The sequence below is a fragment of the Phacochoerus africanus genome, chromosome 1 (genome assembly GCF_016906955.1).
Source record: "Phacochoerus africanus isolate WHEZ1 chromosome 1, ROS_Pafr_v1, whole genome shotgun sequence".
NCBI classification, from domain to species: Eukaryota; Metazoa; Chordata; class Mammalia; order Artiodactyla; family Suidae; genus Phacochoerus; species Phacochoerus africanus.
In genome coordinates this window covers 283,827,902-283,847,399 of record NC_062544.1, presented here as the reverse complement: position 1 = coordinate 283,847,399, position 19,498 = coordinate 283,827,902, and the positions used below count along the sequence as shown (strand labels likewise).

At 42.5% G+C, this 19,498-nt stretch overlaps 1 protein-coding gene across 1 annotated transcript in view; it reads left to right on the top strand.

The window, feature by feature from the left end:
• DSCAM (DS cell adhesion molecule) overlaps positions 1-19,498 on the top strand; it is a 740,562-nt gene that overhangs the window by 445,244 nt on the left and 275,820 nt on the right. Inside the window, exon 9 of the mRNA XM_047796891.1 lies at positions 12,018-12,296. Coding sequence (XP_047652847.1) covers positions 12,018-12,296 — 279 coding nt within the window. The remainder of the gene's footprint in view (positions 1-12,017; positions 12,297-19,498) is intronic.

Below are 19,498 nucleotides of genomic sequence, written 5' to 3'. Positions count from 1 at the left end.
CCAGAGGTCATTTTAGTTCTAATAAAACTGTAAAATGGGTTGAAGTGTGTGACTTTTGATGCTTTTTTAAAACGCATATGTTTACTTGAATTGATTTTACATCAAATTTTTTTTTATTCAGGAGTTCTGGTTGTGGCTCGGTGGCTAATGAACCCGACTAGTATCCATGAGGACATGGGTTTGATCCCTGGCCTTGCTCAGTGGGTTAGGGACCGAGCATTGCTGTGAGTTGTGGTGTAGGTCGAAGATGTGGCTTGGATCCTGTGTTGCTGTGGCTGTGGTGTAGGCTGGCAGCTGAAGCTCTGATTGGACCCCTAGCCTGGGAACCTCCATATGCCGCAGGTGCGGCCCTAAAAAGAAAAAAGCAAAAAATATATATATATATTTTTTATTCAGATTATTTTGTTTTTTCCATTTACTCTCTATTTTCTGTTCTCTTTACTTTGCACTAGTTGGGATCATTGAAGTACAAATAATTATTTTTTTTATTAAAGTATAGTTGATTTACAGTGTTGTGCCAATTTCTACATAGTGACCCAGTCATACATACATATCCAGTCTTTTTCTCCTATTATCTTCCATCTCGTTCTATCCCAAGAGATTGAAGATAGCTCCCTGTGCTGTATAGTAGAACCTCATTGCTTATCCACTTATTCTAGATGGAATAGTTTGCATCTCCGAATCCCAAACTTAGATTTATAATAAGATCTGTTGATACTAAGATATGCTGCAGTCATATCTTCAAGCCCATGAATTTCCTTGTACTGACTATTCAATTCAGTGAGACATTTCATTAGGCTCTTTAAGAAAGAGCCAGCTGCTTGTGATGGGTATTAATCTAGGCTTAGCAATAAAATACCTTGGTTTTGTGGATGTGAATTTTCCAAGCTGTCTACAAGTGATAAAAATAACTGGAAGTTTTCACTCGGTACCTCTCACTCAAAAAATCAAAACATGTTGATGCCGAAAGCCATCTGGTCTGAGTCTCGTCAAGATGAAACGAACCCAGAACTGGAGACGCTTGTGCAAGGCCACACAGCTGGCTGAAAGAGGAGGGAGCAAGTCTACATAATTCGTTTTTCAGAGAACTTTGCCGATGTGAATATTGCGTGGAGGGAATATAGAGGGACAAGTCTTCAACCGGTCTTGACAGTGTCCCTTGACAGTGTCCCCCCTTCATTATGTCACTCACCCAGTGCCCTGAAACCTGCCATAATAATTTCATTGACTCACAGCTGTGTGGCAATAGCATACACCCTTGTCTTCTCTGCGACATGTTTCATGAGAAAGAGAGCCAGTTGAAGTCAGTAATGCTTAATAACATCTAAAGGATGACCTCTTCTAAGTCAAGGTGGTGGAGATACTGCTCAAGCAAATACTTTGATGTTACTACCTCTTCCTATGCATATGTTTTCATTAAATTGCTCCGACTTTCTCTAATCGCATTAGCGCAGTATTTCAAATAGGAGCTGAAAATCCTCACAGGGTTTGCTAGTAATGTATCTAGACTAGATCTTTGTCATCAAAGCAAATTTTAACTCAGAGAATCTCGTTGGTTCTCACAATTGACTTGTTCAGGTAGTCTTTGTGTATCTTCTGTTGACGAGACAAGCAATACTAGGCTGGTGGCTGCCACCATGGAGTTGGGGTCAGTGAGAGGACCTGGAGACAAATAACGGTAGTACATGGCAGGAGGTAGCCAGTGCTTGAGACAAGTAGCTCAGGGGAGAAATGAGACATTTTGTGTACGGGAAAACCGTGGGTAGGCAAATAAGAAAGTCACTGATTTCAACCCAAGGCCATCCAAGAAGTATGTGTGAGGTGTTTTGAAAGCAGAGAAGATGGACATGCAGCTAGTTCTGGGTATAAAGTCTGGAGGCAAAAAAAAAAAAAAAAGACTTCTCAAGAGAAGCAGAGTAGAGTCTCAAAGGGATCTAGAGCCTGAAAAAATCTCCAAAGTGAGTGACAGCTATGTTGAGTTTTCACCCTTTAAGCTGGAATGGGTGGCAGTGGGGCCAACTGGGCCGGGGACAGAAAGAGGGAGAGGGTGCAGCCCCCCCATGCAGAGTCCTTGTGGCTGAGCCGTAGGGTGCTATTGTAGGCGAGTGATGGGGGCTCTCAGAGGCCGGAGCAGGTCTTGCGGCACTTGGTGCCCTGCTTGATCCGGAGGCAATGAAGTGATTAAAGCGGAGGGTATACTCTCAATAATGCGTTAGAAAAAATAATCTGGTTGAGGCCTATGAGATGGATCATGGTGCAGAAAGAAAAAAACGAGGACTAATTAGGGCGTGGTTGAGGCGTTTTAATAAAAGACGATGGTAGTGTGTTTGGGGGAAAAAAGATCCTGAGAGGTTGGGTAGACAAGATGGTGCCGCCCCTGGAGAGCGGTTGGAGATAGACCTGTATAGCGAGGGATGTGATGTTGCATGTAGCACCTTTGTAATAACTGCTGTTGTTCTGAACTTTTTGCCCCTGGGAGATGCTGCTAGCACTCATAGGGATGCAGAACTGAAGGAGAGGCTTAGATTAAGGGGCCCCACTTGGTTTGGGATTTGAGATGCTTCTGGAAGTTGAAGATGAAGGTCTTAACAGACAGCTGAACAGGTGGGCAGGGAGCTGGAGAAGGAGTTTTGGATGGAAATGTCGATGAGGCAGTCAACAGCATGGAGCCGACACCTGGGACGAGGGTGTAGGTGAAGCCAGCAGGGACACGGGGGATGCAAGGCCAGGACAGAGCACCACCAAGGAAACACATTTCCGTTAGTAAGGAGCACACAGTCTCCATTTGAAATGCTGAACAATTACTGAAGGCGTTTAATCTCCTTCATACTTTGTATGAATTTTTTAAGTGAACAGGGCACCTGCCTTCATCGTCCCATTGCTACAGCATCTGTGAACTCTTAGCTCTTCTAAAATGCTTGTCTAGGAGTTGCCGTTGTGGCTCAGCAGAAACGAATCTGACTAGGAACCATGAGGTTGTGGGTTTGATCCCTGGCCTCACTCAGTGGGTTAAGGATCTGGTGTTGCTGTGAGCTGTGGTGTAGGCCACAGACATGGCTCAGATCTGGCTTTGCTGTGGCTGTGGCGTAGGCCAGCGGCTACAGCTCCAATTCGACCCCTAGCCTGGGAACCTCCATGTGCCACAGGTGCAGCCATAAAAAATAAATAAATAAAATGCTGGTCTAGGATTTATTTAGAGATGGTGACATCTGTTATTCCTGAGAATATATTGCTAGTCCATTTAATTAACTTGGATCATTTCAAATCATATTTATTATACAAACATTGTGTAATTCAATGCTAATAATTGAAAAAAATCTAACACATCATTAATCATATTGAGTTCTTTATTGAGTAAAATGAGGACCATATTCGACCGAAAAAACATCACGCATTAGGAAACAACACCAGGAAACAAAATAGCTCCAACTCATTGTAAAAATTGCAGCGTAATCTGAGAAAAGATGTTTTATCACAGCAATAGCCACAGCAGACGATGTTTTAACAAAGTACGAGAGTGCAGACCAAGGACCATGGGCATTCAACTTGAGGGGGAATGGTGACGTTTGTGTGTATGATTTTGCATGTATGTTTGGTTTTTGTTTTTGTTTTATGGCCACACCCAGGCATGTGGAAGTTCCTGGGCCAGGGTTTGAGTCCAAGCTGCAGAGGTAGCAACGCCGGATCCTTTAACGTGCTGTGCCAGGCTGAGGATTGAACCCCTGCCTCCACAGCAACCGAAGCTGTTGCTGTCAGATTCTTAACTTGCTGTGCCATAGTGGGAACTCTTGTTTGTTTTAATTATAAATAGTCTTTCAAATCATGGCAAGTTTCTTGAACCTGACTTTCTGAAATTGGGGTAAATGTATGTCACTTGGCCCCAACTATTGTTTTCTGTCCACAAAAGAGCACATTTCTTTACTGCGCAGAATGCAGCCAGAGCTGGGCGATCTCTGACACTCCAGCTTGCAGTGTTTGCTATGTCACTTGTCTTAAAGAGTTTCCTAAGTGCACCTAAGCCTCCTACCTCATCCAGCCAGGGAAGTTTAAATGTGGTGTTTTCAAGCTCCAGCTGAAGGAAAATGGGTACTTTTAACCTATTTAATTTTTTATATTGTGTATGGTTTGGGCTGTTGCAAAAAGGCCCAGGACACAGCTCTCTCAGGGCATTTCGGAGACAGACCCTGAAAGCCGTTCTCCCACACCAGAGGGACAGTGCCTCCCTCCGTCTCTGTCCTTCCCACCCAGCAGCAGTGCCAGAGGACACTCTGCTGCCACACGCCTGCCTTTTATTTCTAGGTCAGTGTTTGGGTGTCAGTTGATATCAGTTCATGTGGAACCCTGAGGGAGCTGAGAGAGCAAGGTCAAGAAGGGCTGGCAGAGGCGCCCATGTTCATGTGCACGTGCGTAAGCCTCTGTTTTAATACCTGCTGGCCCCAGCAGTGCCCTTCCTACTTCTGCACCGTGCCCTCGTGGGGCCTCCCCCATGACCGCCCTGCTCCAGCAGGTGCAGGCCAAGGACTGGTGAGCAAGAGCATCCCTGGATGCTGCTGACCCAGAAGTAGCCCAGCTCAGGGGAACACGCTCACGTGGTGGTTCAGAGCTGGCACAAAGGACCATACATGAGTAAGCAAGGCCAGGTCTTGACTTTATCTCCCCAACTTGCCCTACCAGCAGGGGCAGAGATGGCTCTGTGGGTCCACTAGTTAGAAGTCCCGGGCCCTCGGCTAATGAGGCTGAAGAGGAACCTTGCTTTTGTCCCTCCCACCTTGTCCTTGTTACATTGGCTGCATCTCCCTTTGTATCTGTAACTTCAGGAGTCTAACGTGCAAAGCATAAGCAGATGTCCGTTGTCACGTTTTAAAGGCATTTTCAAGAGTTATTATGCAATCAAGATGGACAGGGCATTATTTATTCCACTAGTTCCGGGAAATGAAAAAGAGGAACTCAATACACCTCCTGCCCCCTGGGTCCCTCTACTTAGGAGGCAGCCTTGTATACAGAGCACTTTATAGAGCACTTGACTCATGTGAGTCGTACGTTTCCTTATAGACTCTTGAACAACAGGCTCTTGGGGTAGATGAAGAAAGACTTTAATCGTGTTGTGTGAACCGGGTGCAGAGCTGGATCATGAAGCATCCATCATGTCCAATTTTGGAATCTAAAGCACACTGCAGAGTAGAGAACTGGACCAGGAGCCAATCTTGTGGGTAGACTGTCCGTCAAGCCACGTGCTGGCCCCACGAGTCGCCCCTGTTCATCCGCCCCATGGGCTTAGAGCTCCAGCTGGCATGCGAATGGCCGGGACAGAGCTCTGAGCTTCCGCAGCTTCTAAGCACACCTGGTGGGCATCAGGGCACCAGAAATGGATGTGTCGTGGGGACCCAACTCCCAGAGACCAGCCATGGGATTTGTATTCCCAGAGTGGGCGGGATTAGGAGATGCGATTTTTGGAGACTTTATGAAACACAGAAAAAGATGGTTTTCTTCAAGGGTGGGAAGAAAGGGCTTGTTAAGCAGAATGGAGAGAAGGAGCTGGGAAGATTAAAATATCCACAGCCGGGACTCAGCAGACTTTGGCTTGAGGCAGGTTCTGTGAGCAGTCAGTTACCCAAAGCTGCCAACCTGAAGCTTTTGTGTGGAAACCCCTGGGGTTAAATTACCCCTGGAAATGAAGTGACAGAATGTGGGATTGATGAACATGTGTATGGCAGTGGAGCCTCTGAGTCTCAACATGCATGTGATGTACTTGATTTTCCCAGTGAATTATGAGCCTTGGGACAAAAAGAAAAAAGGTAAGAATTATGAAGAGAGAAAAGTAGAAGAATGCTAAACGGAGCTTCTTCTATGAACCACCTGGGCTCTGGGGCTGGCACGTGCCACATAAAGGCCTCCCTCGACACCACTATACCTGAAGAGATGGAATCAGAGAGTTGAAAAAAACGGGAGCAGGTATTCCCGTTGTGGCTCGGTGGTAACGAAGCTGACTAGCATCCATGAGGACAAGGGTTCAATCCCTGGCCCCGCTCAGTGTGTTAAGGAGCCGGCATTGATGTGAGCTGTGGTGTAGGTCACAGATGCTGCTTGGATCTGGTGTGGCCGTGGCCGTGGCTGTGGTGTAGGCCGGCAGCTGTGGCTCTGATTTGACCCCTCGCCTGGGAACTTCCATATGCTGTGGGTACGGCCCTAAAAAAAGAGCAGGATCAAGATAACACCACTAATTGCCCAAGATTGACCAACACACCCAACCATTTCTTTCAGTTTGTCATACTCTGCTCTGGGGGGAAAAGTAAGAACTGTTTTGTCCCCTATGAAAAAAAAACTTACAGCCAATTACTGTAGGACAAGACACAGCCTGATTTAATATTCTTGTTAAGAGGTTAGAAAGAATAAGAATCTAAGTTAACATTGGCCAGCATTCAGTGGCTCTGAGCTGCCTCAAAGAAAGGAACCCCCACCATTATGTAGAATGAAATACACAAACCGGGTAAGAAGTGACATTCAGCTACTATTTGCGTATTTTATGTAGGAAGGTCATGTGCCGCCTGCTGCCGGTCACATTCAGAATTTCTGCTCCTGTTATGTTACAAGGTTTCCCTGTCAAAAAGATCCAGAGAATTAACCTTCAAAGATGATGTAATGAATCGGATAAAATAAGCAGTATGCCTCAAACGGGTGGTTTGGATTTACCAAAATCATTACAAGGGTTTTTGACTCTCTTGGTTTACTTTCCCCCCCCAGTGTTGTATCTCATGAATGTAAATAGAAGATCTTGGACCCCTTACGGTATTTTTAAGGATGTTGTGGATCAGACTTGTGATTCATGGCCGAAGCAAGGGAGATGACATGTATGGTGAGGGAAGGAGTGATGTGCTTGCACCTTCGTCCTTTGATTTAATTGGCATTTAAAAAAGGGCGCCCAACGTAATGTGGCCAGCAAAACTAGAAGTCACAAACCTGATTTTGACATTATTCCGGGAAAATGACTTTTCCCTCTCACTAAATTCTTCCTTTCATCATGGAAAATTTGAACTCTCTTGGATAGTTTTTTATAAATATGTTTTTAAATATTTTATTTTTTTATTAAAGTATGGTTGATTTACAGTGTTGTGCCACTTTCTGCTGTGCAGCATAATGACCCAGTCATACATTCTTTCTCTCATATCATCTTCCATCATGTTCTATCGCAAGAGAGTGTATGCTATACAGCAAAAATTGACTGAACATTGTAAATCAACTATACTAAAAAATAAATTTAAAAAACAGAGATGGTATATAGTTCCCTGTGCTGTACAGTAGGATCTCATTGCTTTACACTCTAAATGTAATAGTTTGCATCTACCAACACCAAATATTTTAGATAGTATCTTTTTCCAATTTAATATTTTGCGATACCTTATGAGTCAGAGTCTTAGTTGTGCACTATGATATTATATTAACTGCAAACCAAGCTGGCTCTGAAGGGCAGGGCCCCAACACAAACTTTCCTTCTCTTGCTGCATGTGTTACATTGTATCTACTTTTTATAGTTTCTGTAGTTTATATGTAGCTTAGTTCCTCCCTGTTACCAACCCAAGTTTGGCTGCTCACAGCTCACAAGCCAAATGATCCAAGAGGCAAGTGTCAGTAGAAGGGAAAGGTGCTTTCACCGGAAGAGCCAGCGATCTGGGGAGAAGGTGGACTTGTGTCCAGAGACAAGCTCTGAAGATTTTTCTCATTGTGACAGTTTTTAAAGGGAAAAATTGGGGGCGGGGGGGAGAATCTCAGGGAATCCTTGAGGCAGGAGGTTGGGTTCTGATTCATCTCCATTGAGCATATACTGGCTCACTCTTTCTTCGGATGTTATCTTGTCTGCACCGTCTGCCTGCAGGATTGCTAAGGGGGCTGTTGGGTGGAGAGAGCTAGTCATTTTTAAACTGCTTACTGCTTCCGTCTTACTTCTTTTTATTTAGAAGATGAATCAACAGGTTAGACAAGGCATGGCGTGCACTCAGGAGAGCAAAAGTCAGGAGCTAGTTTCAATTGCTTGGTGATCTCATTCCGATACTTAGGTTCTTTTAAGGTTAGAGGGGGACGGAAATGGGCAAACAGGGCAAACAGGGAAGGGGGCAGAAGAGCTGCTTTCATCCTCACCAAGTCCTCCTCAATATGCCTGAATTCTTGAAGTTGCCATGGTGGCTCAGCGGAAACGAATCTGACTAGCATCCATGAGGATGCAGGTTCAATCCCTGGCCTCACTCAGTGGGTTAAGGATCTGGCGTTGCCATGAGCTGTGGTATAGGTCACAGACACAGCTCAGATCTGGTGTTGCTGTGCCTGTGGTGTAGGCCAGCAGCTGCAGCTCTGATTGGACCCCTAGCCTGGGAACTGCTATATGCCACAGGTGCAGCCCTAAAAAAAAAAAAAAAAAAAATCTGAATTCTCAACATCTGGTTTAGACCAAGGAATGAGATGAGTGCCACAAAAGTTTGTTTTTCTTTTTTTTTATGGCTGCACCTGCAGCATAAGAAAGTTCCTGGGCTAGGGGTTGAATCAGAGCCTCAGGTGCTGGCCTGCGCCACAGCCACAGCAACACTGGATTCTTAATGCACTGAGCCAGGCCAGAGATTGAACCTACATCCTCACAGACTCTCTATTGGGTTCTTAACCTGCCAAGCCACAACGGGAACCGCTGACGTTTAAAATGCAATGTTCAGAGCAAGGGGCTACCCTTTGAGGGACACGAGTGAGGTGGGTGCCTGGGCTTTCTGGCCTTTGTCTGCACTTCTTGGCAGGCGTCAGTCTTCATTTCCAGCAGTGCCACTTTTTGTCTCAGTGTTCTGAGACTTGCTTCTGTAACTATAATTACACTTCTTAAAGTTCTATACATCAGTGAATTTCAGGTATTTCAGAATTACAGAATGCATGATTTTTTTTAGTTGTTCCCCTATAGCTGCTTCTTGTTTCTATTCTTAAAAAATAATAGGCACCTGCCTTTTCTCTATCCTTAAACTTTCTTCCGCCATAAAGAAGACACAATTGTATGTAATAATTACTGACAGCCTGCACCCCATATTGGTATCTTACTAAATACACAGTTCAAAAGGCGCTATGGCGTTCCTGCTGTGGCATAGTGGGTTCATGGTCTGGCTTGTCTCTGTGGAGGGCTGGTTTAACCTCCAGCCGGGCACAGTGGGTTAAGGATCTGGCATGCTGCAGCTGTGATATAGGTCACAGCTCCGGCTTGGACTGGATCCCTGGCCCTCGAACTTCCACATGCCACAAGTGTGGTCAAAAAAGGGAGAAAAAGTGCTGTATCTTTCCCTTCTTCCTTGATCTGGGGGATAGAAAGTAAGGTCTATGTATTTACTTTTTCCCCCTGTTACAACCGACAAGAGCAAATGAGTCCTTTTTCTTGCCCACTCATGTTTCACTTAACTGTTCTGGGTTTTTCCTCATACGAAAGGTTATGAAATAGGATCACTGCTAAGCACCTCATTCAGGGGCCTGTGCAAGTCTCTGCACCCCTGTGTTAACTCGGTCACTGCCCACAGCAGCTCCTTGTTTTATAAATGAGGAAACTGAGGCACAGGGGGCTGCCTGTAACTTTGGTCTGTAGGAGAGCTGGTGTTAAAGCCAGGGAACTGGCTCCAAAGTTCTTGTCTTAGAAACAAGATTTGCAATTCAGATAAGGAGCACCAAGCCGGGGTGCTCCTGTGTTTGTCTGAGTCAACTCGAAATTAGGTTTCTGTAAAAAACCGTAGAAGAGGAAATGGAGTTGTTTAAAAACGGCAGTTTATTAAGTGTTAATATTTACATACGGAGTCAACATGTCTGACACTCCGGGCACCATGTGTAGAAATACAGGCACTTTTGCTGCAACTGGGAACTTTCTTCACCTAACAATGACGGTGAACAAACACACTGTAATCCAGCTTGATCTATGCAGGATGTAGGCGGTCAATAATTATTAAATGTAAGAGTATCTTCTAATAGCAGAAGAAAGTTACAGGGTAGAGCGAGGTCTCTGTTTTTCAAGAACAGAGGCAAGAATTAGCTACAGAGGAGTCAGAGTTGAAAAAGAAAGCAAGTCTGGGTTAGTGGATGCAAACTGTTGCGTTTACAACGGATAAGCCACGAGGTCCTGCTGTACAGCACAGGGAACTCTATCCAGTCTCTTAGGATAGAACATGATGGACGATGGCATGGAAAAGATAATGTAAATGTATGTATGATGACTGGGCCACAATGCTGTACAGCAGAAATTCACACAACACTATAAATCAACTCTACTGTAATTTAAACGAAGGAATATGAAAAATAATACGTATATATTCTGAATCACTTTGCTATACACCCAAAACTAACATAACATTGGAAAGCAACTATACCTCAATACAAAGTTGTAAAAAAGAAAAAAGAAAACAAAACCGAAATTCATGTCATCCATGTTTCTAAAACATCACTAACTCACTAGTCTACAAGCACCATCTCGAACCCCTTCCTGAGTGATTTTTCCTCTTAGCCCCAGATCAACGTCTCAAAGACCCAAAGCTCTAACTTTATATCGAGAAGCTGCAGCACTTTTGACATTGAACATATACCCTCGTCTATTTGTTTGTTTGCTTGTCTGGAAAAACCTAACTTGAGACACCTGCTTACAAACTCTGGCTGTGTTTGCAGTTCTGAGCCCGAGCTTCTTTGGAAAGTGTGTGGTAGCAGTGACGATAATATTAAATAAGAGAACAGGCACTGCTAAACTTTGCTGAAATCCCTGCCTGTGACAAGCCAGGGAAGCTCCACTGTGTTGAGATGATATAATGTGTTCATTACTGTCTGTTGAGCACACACAGTGTAGTCAAGCACATGCCAGGTGCTCAGTAAGTCCTTCCAGCATGAATGAATGAACGGACGGATGGATGGAGGAGTAGTTTCCGTTCAGATATTTCTCAGCTGAATCCCTGACATCTTCCCTGAGCCGATCATTGAAATAAGACCACAGCTGATTGAACGAATAACTCTTGCAGACATCCTGCTGAACTTCCTTTTGTAGACTCGCCTAGCATCATAACTGGTTCATATTCAGTTATTACAGGTTTAATAATCTTAGTCATTTGTGAATTACTCTCCCAAAAGGCTGATAGGAAGAGTGTATTGATATCTTGCCCAGGATCCCATGGCTAATAAGTAACTAACATAAGATTCAAAGTTGGCTCCTCTGGCTCCATTTTGAACCTCTTTATGATGCTGATATCCTCCAAGGCCATCTAGGAAGTTGCCGAGGAGAATGGTCCTGAAGCAAGAAGAACAAACAGCAGTTTATTAGGGAAGGTAAATCAGAAGAGAACTTTCCGGGTTGAGCATGTCTGTGTCCACAACTGACCGTGCTGAATGTTATAACCTTATCTGCAGTAGCAACACCTCTCTACAAATCAGAGTGCAGAGGTGCAGAGTAATGATGCAATTATCCTGACATAAATCTTTCAAATTATCATTTGCTACCACTCGAGATTTGGGCATAAAAAAATGGTTAACCACAAAACTGTAATCTCTGCTTCTTCACTAGGCTTAAAGCATGCCTATTAACAAGATGTGGGATGAATTGAAGGGGGCACAGTAGTTGTGCTAATATTAGCAAAGCTGGAAAGAAATCTCCCCTTGCACACATCATTTTAAAAAGCTTCTGACAGAAAAAACCAAACCCAAATCCCTCTTTGACAGTATTTACACTGACAACTACAGAATCTGAAATGTCTCCTTTAAAAATGGTTATTGAATGTAAAACATTTATCAAAATAAATTAGATTACACGTATTTGCTGAAGTACAACGTAAGCCACACGTTTCATTCAGGACGATGAGAAAATTCAAATAACGGGAGAGCACGGTTTCAGATCTCCCACTTGGTCACACACTTAGATGCTAAGGCAGTGATGGTGTTGCTCTTTTAAGGTCACGCGAAAGGGTTGAAGAAGAGAGTGTAGAGCTTGTACAGTTTGTCATCTTTCCTCCATCACTTTTTCTTGTCTTTCCTTGCAGTCCCACCTTTTATCCAACCCTTTGAGTTTCCAAGATTCTCCATTGGACAGCGGGTCTTCATCCCGTGTGTTGTGGTCTCAGGGGACTTGCCCATCACCATCACCTGGCAGAAGGACGGCCGGCCAATCCCCGCGAGCCTCGGGGTGACCATCGACAACATTGACTTCACGAGCTCCTTAAGGATTTCCAACCTCTCCCTGATGCACAATGGGAATTACACCTGCATAGCCCGGAATGAGGCAGCAGCGGTGGAGCACCAGAGCCAGCTAATCGTGAGAGGTAGGGAGAGACTTAGGATGCATGGCGTCCACGCATCAAATCCAGCAACACCCGCCAATGGTGTTTGCTTGAAGTACGAAAATAACCAGAATTCATAGAATCCACCACCATCCCATCCAAACACACATGCATACACACACACACACACACACACACCTGTAGAAACCAACAATGAACTACCCTAAACTCTAAGCCAAGGTTTTGTTTGCCTAAAGTAATGATATCTCAAAAAATTCACAAAGAAATGAATGAAAGGAGATGTGAGGACTATGGAATTTAATTCTTGAAATCGGGCTTCCCTACGTTAGCGCAATTTTTTTCGTTTTTTTGTTTTGCTTTGTTTTGTTTGTTTTGTTTTTTTGCCTTTTCTAGGGCCACACTTGCGGCATATGGAGGTTCCCAGGCTAGGGGTCGAATTGGAGCTGTAGCCACCAGCCTACGCCAGAGCCACAGCAACGTGGGATCTGAGCCATGTGTGCAACCTACACCACAGCTCACGGCAACACTGGATCCTTAACCCACTGAGCAAGGCCAGGGATTGAACCGCAACCTCATGGTTCCTAGTCGGGTTCGTTAATCACTGAACCACGATGGGAACCCCAGCTCAATGATTTTTGAGGACCAAAGTCCATGAGCTCTTACCGTGTTGTATTATTTTACACAGTACCTTTTTTTTTTTTTTGTCTTTTTGCTATTTCTTGGGCCGCTCCTGCGGCATATGGAGGTTCCCAGGCTAGGGGTCCAATCGGAGCTGTAGCCACCGGCCTACACCAGAGCCACAGCAACGCGGGATCCAAGCCGCGTCTGCAACCTACACCACAGCTCACGGCAACGCCAGATCGTTAACCCACTGAGCAAGGGCAGGGACCGAACCCACAACCTCATGGTTCCTAGTCGGATTCGTTAACCACTGCGCCACGGCAGGAACTCCACAGTACCTTTTATATTATCATTTTGATTGATGGTTTTTAAAAATAATATTTGTCAGAGTTCCCATTGCAGCTCAGAGGTAATGAACCTAGTTATTTAGCACTATCGGATTAGAATCCATGAGGATGCAGGTTCAATCCCTGACCCTGCTTAGTAAGTTGAGGATCTGGCATTACCATGAGCTGCAGTGTAGGCCACATATGCGACTTGGATCTGGTGTCGCTGTGGCTATGCCATAGGCTGTCAGCTGCAGCTCTGATTGGACCCCTCATCTGGAAACTTCCATAAGCCACAGGTGTGAGCTTAAAAAAAATAATAATAATAATAATACTTGTCAAAGCCATATATCACAGTTTTTCCAAAGTCATAAAATAATAGCTTTTTATAGTTACTTAGTTTTAGAATTGTGGTTTTTTTTGTTCCTCTCTTCTGTTGAGCATTAAACCTGTCATTATTTTGTGAGGGTATTGAAATATTTATTAAAGTAAGCAAAATGTAAAATTTATGGAAAAAATAGCATAAGATAACTTACCTTGTAAAAAACGTTGGCAGGTCCCTCAATGCACCAAAAGTGTAAGCTACAGTCTTACTTCCAACCTCTATCCAAGTCGCCACATTCCCATTAAGGTTCATACTCGTCGTCTGCAGAATGAGCAGCTAGAGTGCTCCAGAGTCTGTTGAGCGTGGGTGTTCCGTGGTTTTATGATTCTCCACGAGCTGTATGGATTCATCAATCAGTACCACATTTATCCGCATTGAGAAAGCGGTTATGAAACTGAAGATTTATGTTCTTGTTTATTATTTGCATTTTAAAGTTCTTGAACATTGGGCTCTCGTTGTTACTGTCAGGGGGCCATGGTTTCTGTGGCCTTCAGGACAATCAGTGGACGTAAGCTGACTCCTTCCTGAGCAGCAAATCCCACGTCCTCCCTCAGGGCTTACGCTTGTCCCCATGACACGTCTGCTTCTTTTCTGGCAGGAAAGGAATGCTCATTCTGTCTATTTGTCAACAGAATGAAGCGAAGCATATTTATAATTCATATGAAGGAACCAGCTTTGTATTTCTAAAGAAGAAAAATGTTTCCTGAATAAGAACATATACATTCAGTTAGATACAAATCAAAGGTGCAAATGGCCTTATACTGATAAAATTCAGATCCATGATTTTTCCCATTTTTGGAAGATATGTCAAAATAAGAACTATCCTGGTACTGCTTCCCAAGTGCTTTCTTATAAGAAAAAGTGATTCCTACTATCGTTTGTGAAGGACAGAGAAGTGAGTGCATCAGCCTGTTCCCTGTGCAGTCTGCTCTGAAGGATCTAGGTCAGAGAACAGAAATGCTAGATAAAAATGTACATGAATATCCTATGAATCACTTGCCTTTGCAAGAAAGGCAGCCAGGCTTTTCTGACCAAGGCAAAGGTCAGAGGGACTGAAACTCAGCCTTAGCCATTTGGGAAAGTGTAGCTGATCACAATCGGATAAATGGCAACGTATGTTTATCCTTCAGATATGTTAGCTAAGTTTCTGTGAAGTTAACATCAAATTCCTGGGTAGGTGATCTCAACCTGAGCAGCAGAATGTGCCTCACAAGCAGGTCCGTGGCTGGAGAGGGCGTCAAGGATGGGATAGTGGGGACGTGGTTCCCCATCTGGACTTCACCATGTGTTCTGGTCCCGACTGAGCCCAATTAAGCCATAATCTTTGGGAGTCGACCCATCTCCCAGGTATCTGAGGGTGTTCTTTTTTTTTTTTTAATTCAAAAATCACCTGTTAGTGGTTCTTGAATTTTGTCACACATTAGAATCATGTGGGAAGCTTTAAAAATGTCCTGATGTCCAGGTGGAAGTCCAATAACATCATTGGAGGTGGGACCCTGTGCAGCCAAGTTTAATTCCAAGCACGCTGGGTAATGTGAATATACAGCTATTTTATAAGTATGATTTTTTAAATGCAAATAGAGGCCATTGGTGACTTTAACTAGGCCAGCAGCATGGCCTGATTATGTTCTTATTCATCACACTAGCAGCTGCGTAAAGAACCGGCAGGCCCAGAAAGCAAGGATATTAAGTAAGAGGCTATTTCAGAAGTTAAAGCAAGATACAGCAGGGGCCTGCTTTATAGCACAGGGAACTCTATCTAATGTTCTGTGATCATCTACGTGGGAAGAGAATCTGAAGAAGAATGGACGTGTGGACATGGATCACTCAACCACTCTGTCATTCAGCAGAAACTGCCACAGCCTTGCACACCAGTAGCACTTCCATACAACTTTAAAAAATAAAAAAAAAAGAAGTGAAGGCAAGCGAAAATGTGCCTTGCGTGCCTTTTGGTCATGGCCAGAGTAATGAGAAGCAGTTGAATTTTCAATATGTTTTGGAGGCAAAGCAAGCAAAACATTGGGAACGTAGCAAGAGAGAGAAAGAGGAATCCTTAATTGAAGCACATATTTTTCCTAATAAGGTAAGTGAAAGTGTCTTCAACAGAAGTGCAGAGAGGAGCAGCTGTCACAAGGGAGAGAATGCTATTAGAGAAACAAGAGGGTCCTGACGCGTGCTCAGCAAAGCAGAGTAGGAAATATGCCAAGAAAGATAGGCAATAGTATATCACATCCCACTGAAAGGAGGAAAAGAGGAAAACCAAGAATTGGCCGTCGGGTTTTAGGAAGATGGGTATTGTTTGTGACCTTTCAGAATGGCATGGCTTCAGTGACGACCTGACTAGTGGATCTGAAAAATGAAAGGGAGGTAAATGCATGCGAACTCAGGAAAATACAACTACTTTTATATTTTCAGAAATGTTGCTGTGACAGAAAGCAAAAAACTAAAGAGGAAATTAGAGATGGACATGGGACAAGGAGAGCTTACCTACGGATGGGAATGAGCAGCAGAGGGAAGCAAACACGTGGCAGGATAGAGAGAGAATTGCAGGATCCAAGTCCTCGAGTGAGTCAGCTAGGTTCCTTCCAACAGTGGAATAAGCCCAAACTCGTATAATAGTAACCATGGTAGGGCTCAAGAAGGTAGAACCAACAAAAATGTTGGTAATTTCAGGGAGGCAGATTTTGGGTCAAATAACTTAAAAGATAAATTTAAAATTAATTGACTGGGGTCATCAGAGAATAACATGTAATGGATTTGTCCTCTTACCATAAACAATTATAATACTGGATAAACATTTATAAGGTAACTATTTTTAGGCAGTGAAACCGGCAGTACAGGGCTGTGATCCTTGAGCGGAGAGAAGTCTATGACTTAAGCACCAGATCAAACTCCAGATTTCTGCCTGGTACACTTTCCAAAGCATGATAAAGGGATGCAGAGCTCAGGTAGATAATAGTGATTTTTCTGATCAACACAAACAAAGATAAACATTTAAAACTATTGAGGTGCTGCATATTGCAGGAAAGCATACTAGAAATCAAAGACAGACTTCTAAAAACTCTGTTTCATGGTTTCTTTGAGTCTTTAGCTGAATACTACACTTTGCATGCATAGGATGAGACAGTAGGAAATCCAGCAGAGAAACACTCTTAGGAATATGTGAGCTGAGTAAAGACTCTCGAATTTACACAGCGCTGAGAAATGCTGGTGTTCTGACTAGGCAGAGTAGAGAATTCATGGGGGATCCAGCTCTCTCAGAGTCCAAACACCGAGGCCTAACAGAGCTTTGGAATAGGGCCACTCTAGACCACCCTTAATTAAAAAGGCTAAAGGTGGCCTTCACAGGATAAATCTTCTTCACCAGTAGGTTAACTGTATGCAAGAATAACAGTCAACACTCTTCAGAGGAAGATGACAAAATCCAGACTCTCAATATCGTGCATCTATACAATACCTTGCACATAATTACTGGATATGTGAAGAAACAGGGAAATGTGGGCCAAACATTGAGGGAAAATAAAATAAAGTACATAGACCAATGGACACCAAGATGTTGGAATTAGCAGACAAAGTTTCAAAGCAGCTATCAAAAACATTTCCAAAATTCAAACGAAAAGATGTGTGTAATAAGTGAATACATAGGGAATGCAGGGAGAGACGTATAGAACATTTAAAAATAAAATAACCAACAGCAAAAAAAAAAAAAGAAAAGAAACAATTTCTAGATCCGAAAAATACACTCTCAGAAATGAGAAATTAAGTGGATATATTTAGTGAGATATTGGACACTGAGGAACAAAAACAACTTAAAAAGTGGGCAAGAAAAAAATACCCAGAATTTTTTTACAGACAGATAAAGACTAAAAATAGTAAACAATGACTCAGTGAAGTGGGAGCAACATCAAGGAGTCATATATATGTATACATACATATAGTTAGAGTCTCAGAAAAAAAGGACAGGAAAAACTTACATCTGAACAATGGCGATTTGAAAACGTCCAAATGTGATGAAAAATATGATTAAAGAAACCCAAGAAAAATAAGCACAAAGAAAAACCATGTCATGGGACATCATAATCAAATTGTTAAAAACCAATGATAAAATATTAAACCAGAGAAGCTGGATTCATTATATACACAGGAACCAGGAAAACTTCAGACCACACACCAGAAACAATTCAAACCAGAATAGAGTGGAGTGGCATCTTTAAAATTCTGAAAGGAGATAGAGGAGGAGAATCGCCTTAATCTAGGATTCTATAACCAGACAAAAATATATCCTTCAAAAATAAAGGAGAAACAAAGCATTTTCAGACAAAGGTTGAGAAAATTAATCACAAAGAAGACTTCACTACAATAAAGATGAAAGCACGTTCTTAAAGCTGTAAAAGAAGGCAATTCCAGATGGAAACTGATCTGCAAGAAGAATGAAGATCTCTAAATATCATAAATTTATGGCTAAAGGTAACAGACATCTTATTTCCTTTAGAAGTATTTTGATGTTTAAGAATTATTGTGAGATTTATAACATAAAAAATAAAATATGGAGTTCCCATTGTGGCTCAGTGGTTAACGAATCCAACTAGGGACCAAGAAGTTGCGGGTTCGATCCCTGGCCTCGCTCAGTGGGTTAAGAATCCAGCGTTGCCATGATCTGTGGTGTAGGTCACAGACGCAGCTCGGATCCCACCTTGCTGTGGCTCTGACATGGGCCAGCAGCTACAGCTCCGATTGGATCCCTATCCTGGGAACCTCCATATGCCATGGGTGCGGCCCTAGAAAAGACAAAAAAAAAAAAAGATAAAAGATAAAATAAAATAAAATATACAATGATAACAGCAGAAAGGACAGGAAAAAGGAAAATGGAATTGTACTATTCTAAAATTCTTCCAGCATCATACATAAAGTGGCATAATATTATTTGAACATAGATGGTGCTAGTTAAATATGTACAATGTAATCTTGGGCAGTTACCAAAAATGAAAAAAAAAAAGTGGGCATAGCTATTATACAGAACAGATAAAGAAGAATGTTAAAATATGTTCAATTAAACATAAAAAATAGGAAAACAAGAGATGGGAAAAAATAGAAAACAAATAGGTAAATGAAAGTATAAACACAACCATATCAATACTTGCATTTGTATAAGTGGACCAAATACACCAATCAAAAAGCAAAGATTGACAGTCTACATAAAAGAGCAAAATTCAAATACCTGCTACTACACTTTAAAGGTAAAAACTATTTAAAGTGATAGAAAAAGGCCAGTCATAAAAAGTGAGATTGGATGCATTGATATTAAATGAAACAGACTTCATGACAGGGAATATTACTAAAGGTAAACAAGGACTAGTTAGTTATAATGATAAAAAGACAGAAATCTAGATGTGGACAAACCTAATAACAGATGTTCAAAGGCATGAATCACATTCTGATCGAAATGAAAATAGACTAATCACCAGTGACAACTGAGAATTGTCACACGCCTTTCTCAGTATTGGGGAGAACACGTAGAGAGAAAATGAGTAAGAATGGAGAAAACTTAAAGAACACCATCAACTGTAGAACTCGGTATTTAGAGACTATTATACCCCAAAACTGTAGAGTACACATTTTAGATCTCTGACCATGTGAACAGCGAGATAAGAATTTGTGTTGTAAAGCCACTCTTGCAGCATGCGTAGAAAACTAATACAAAGGCAACTGTTCTTATAGCTTCTATAAATACCAATTAAAAGGATAATAAAGAATATTTGGGACAATTTTATGCCATATATTTCACAATTTGAATCAAATGGTAAATGATTTCAAAGAAATAGGTTATCAAAATAGACATAAGATCATAGGGAAATTGGAGTAGCTCTACATCTGTTATGAGAATTTAAATT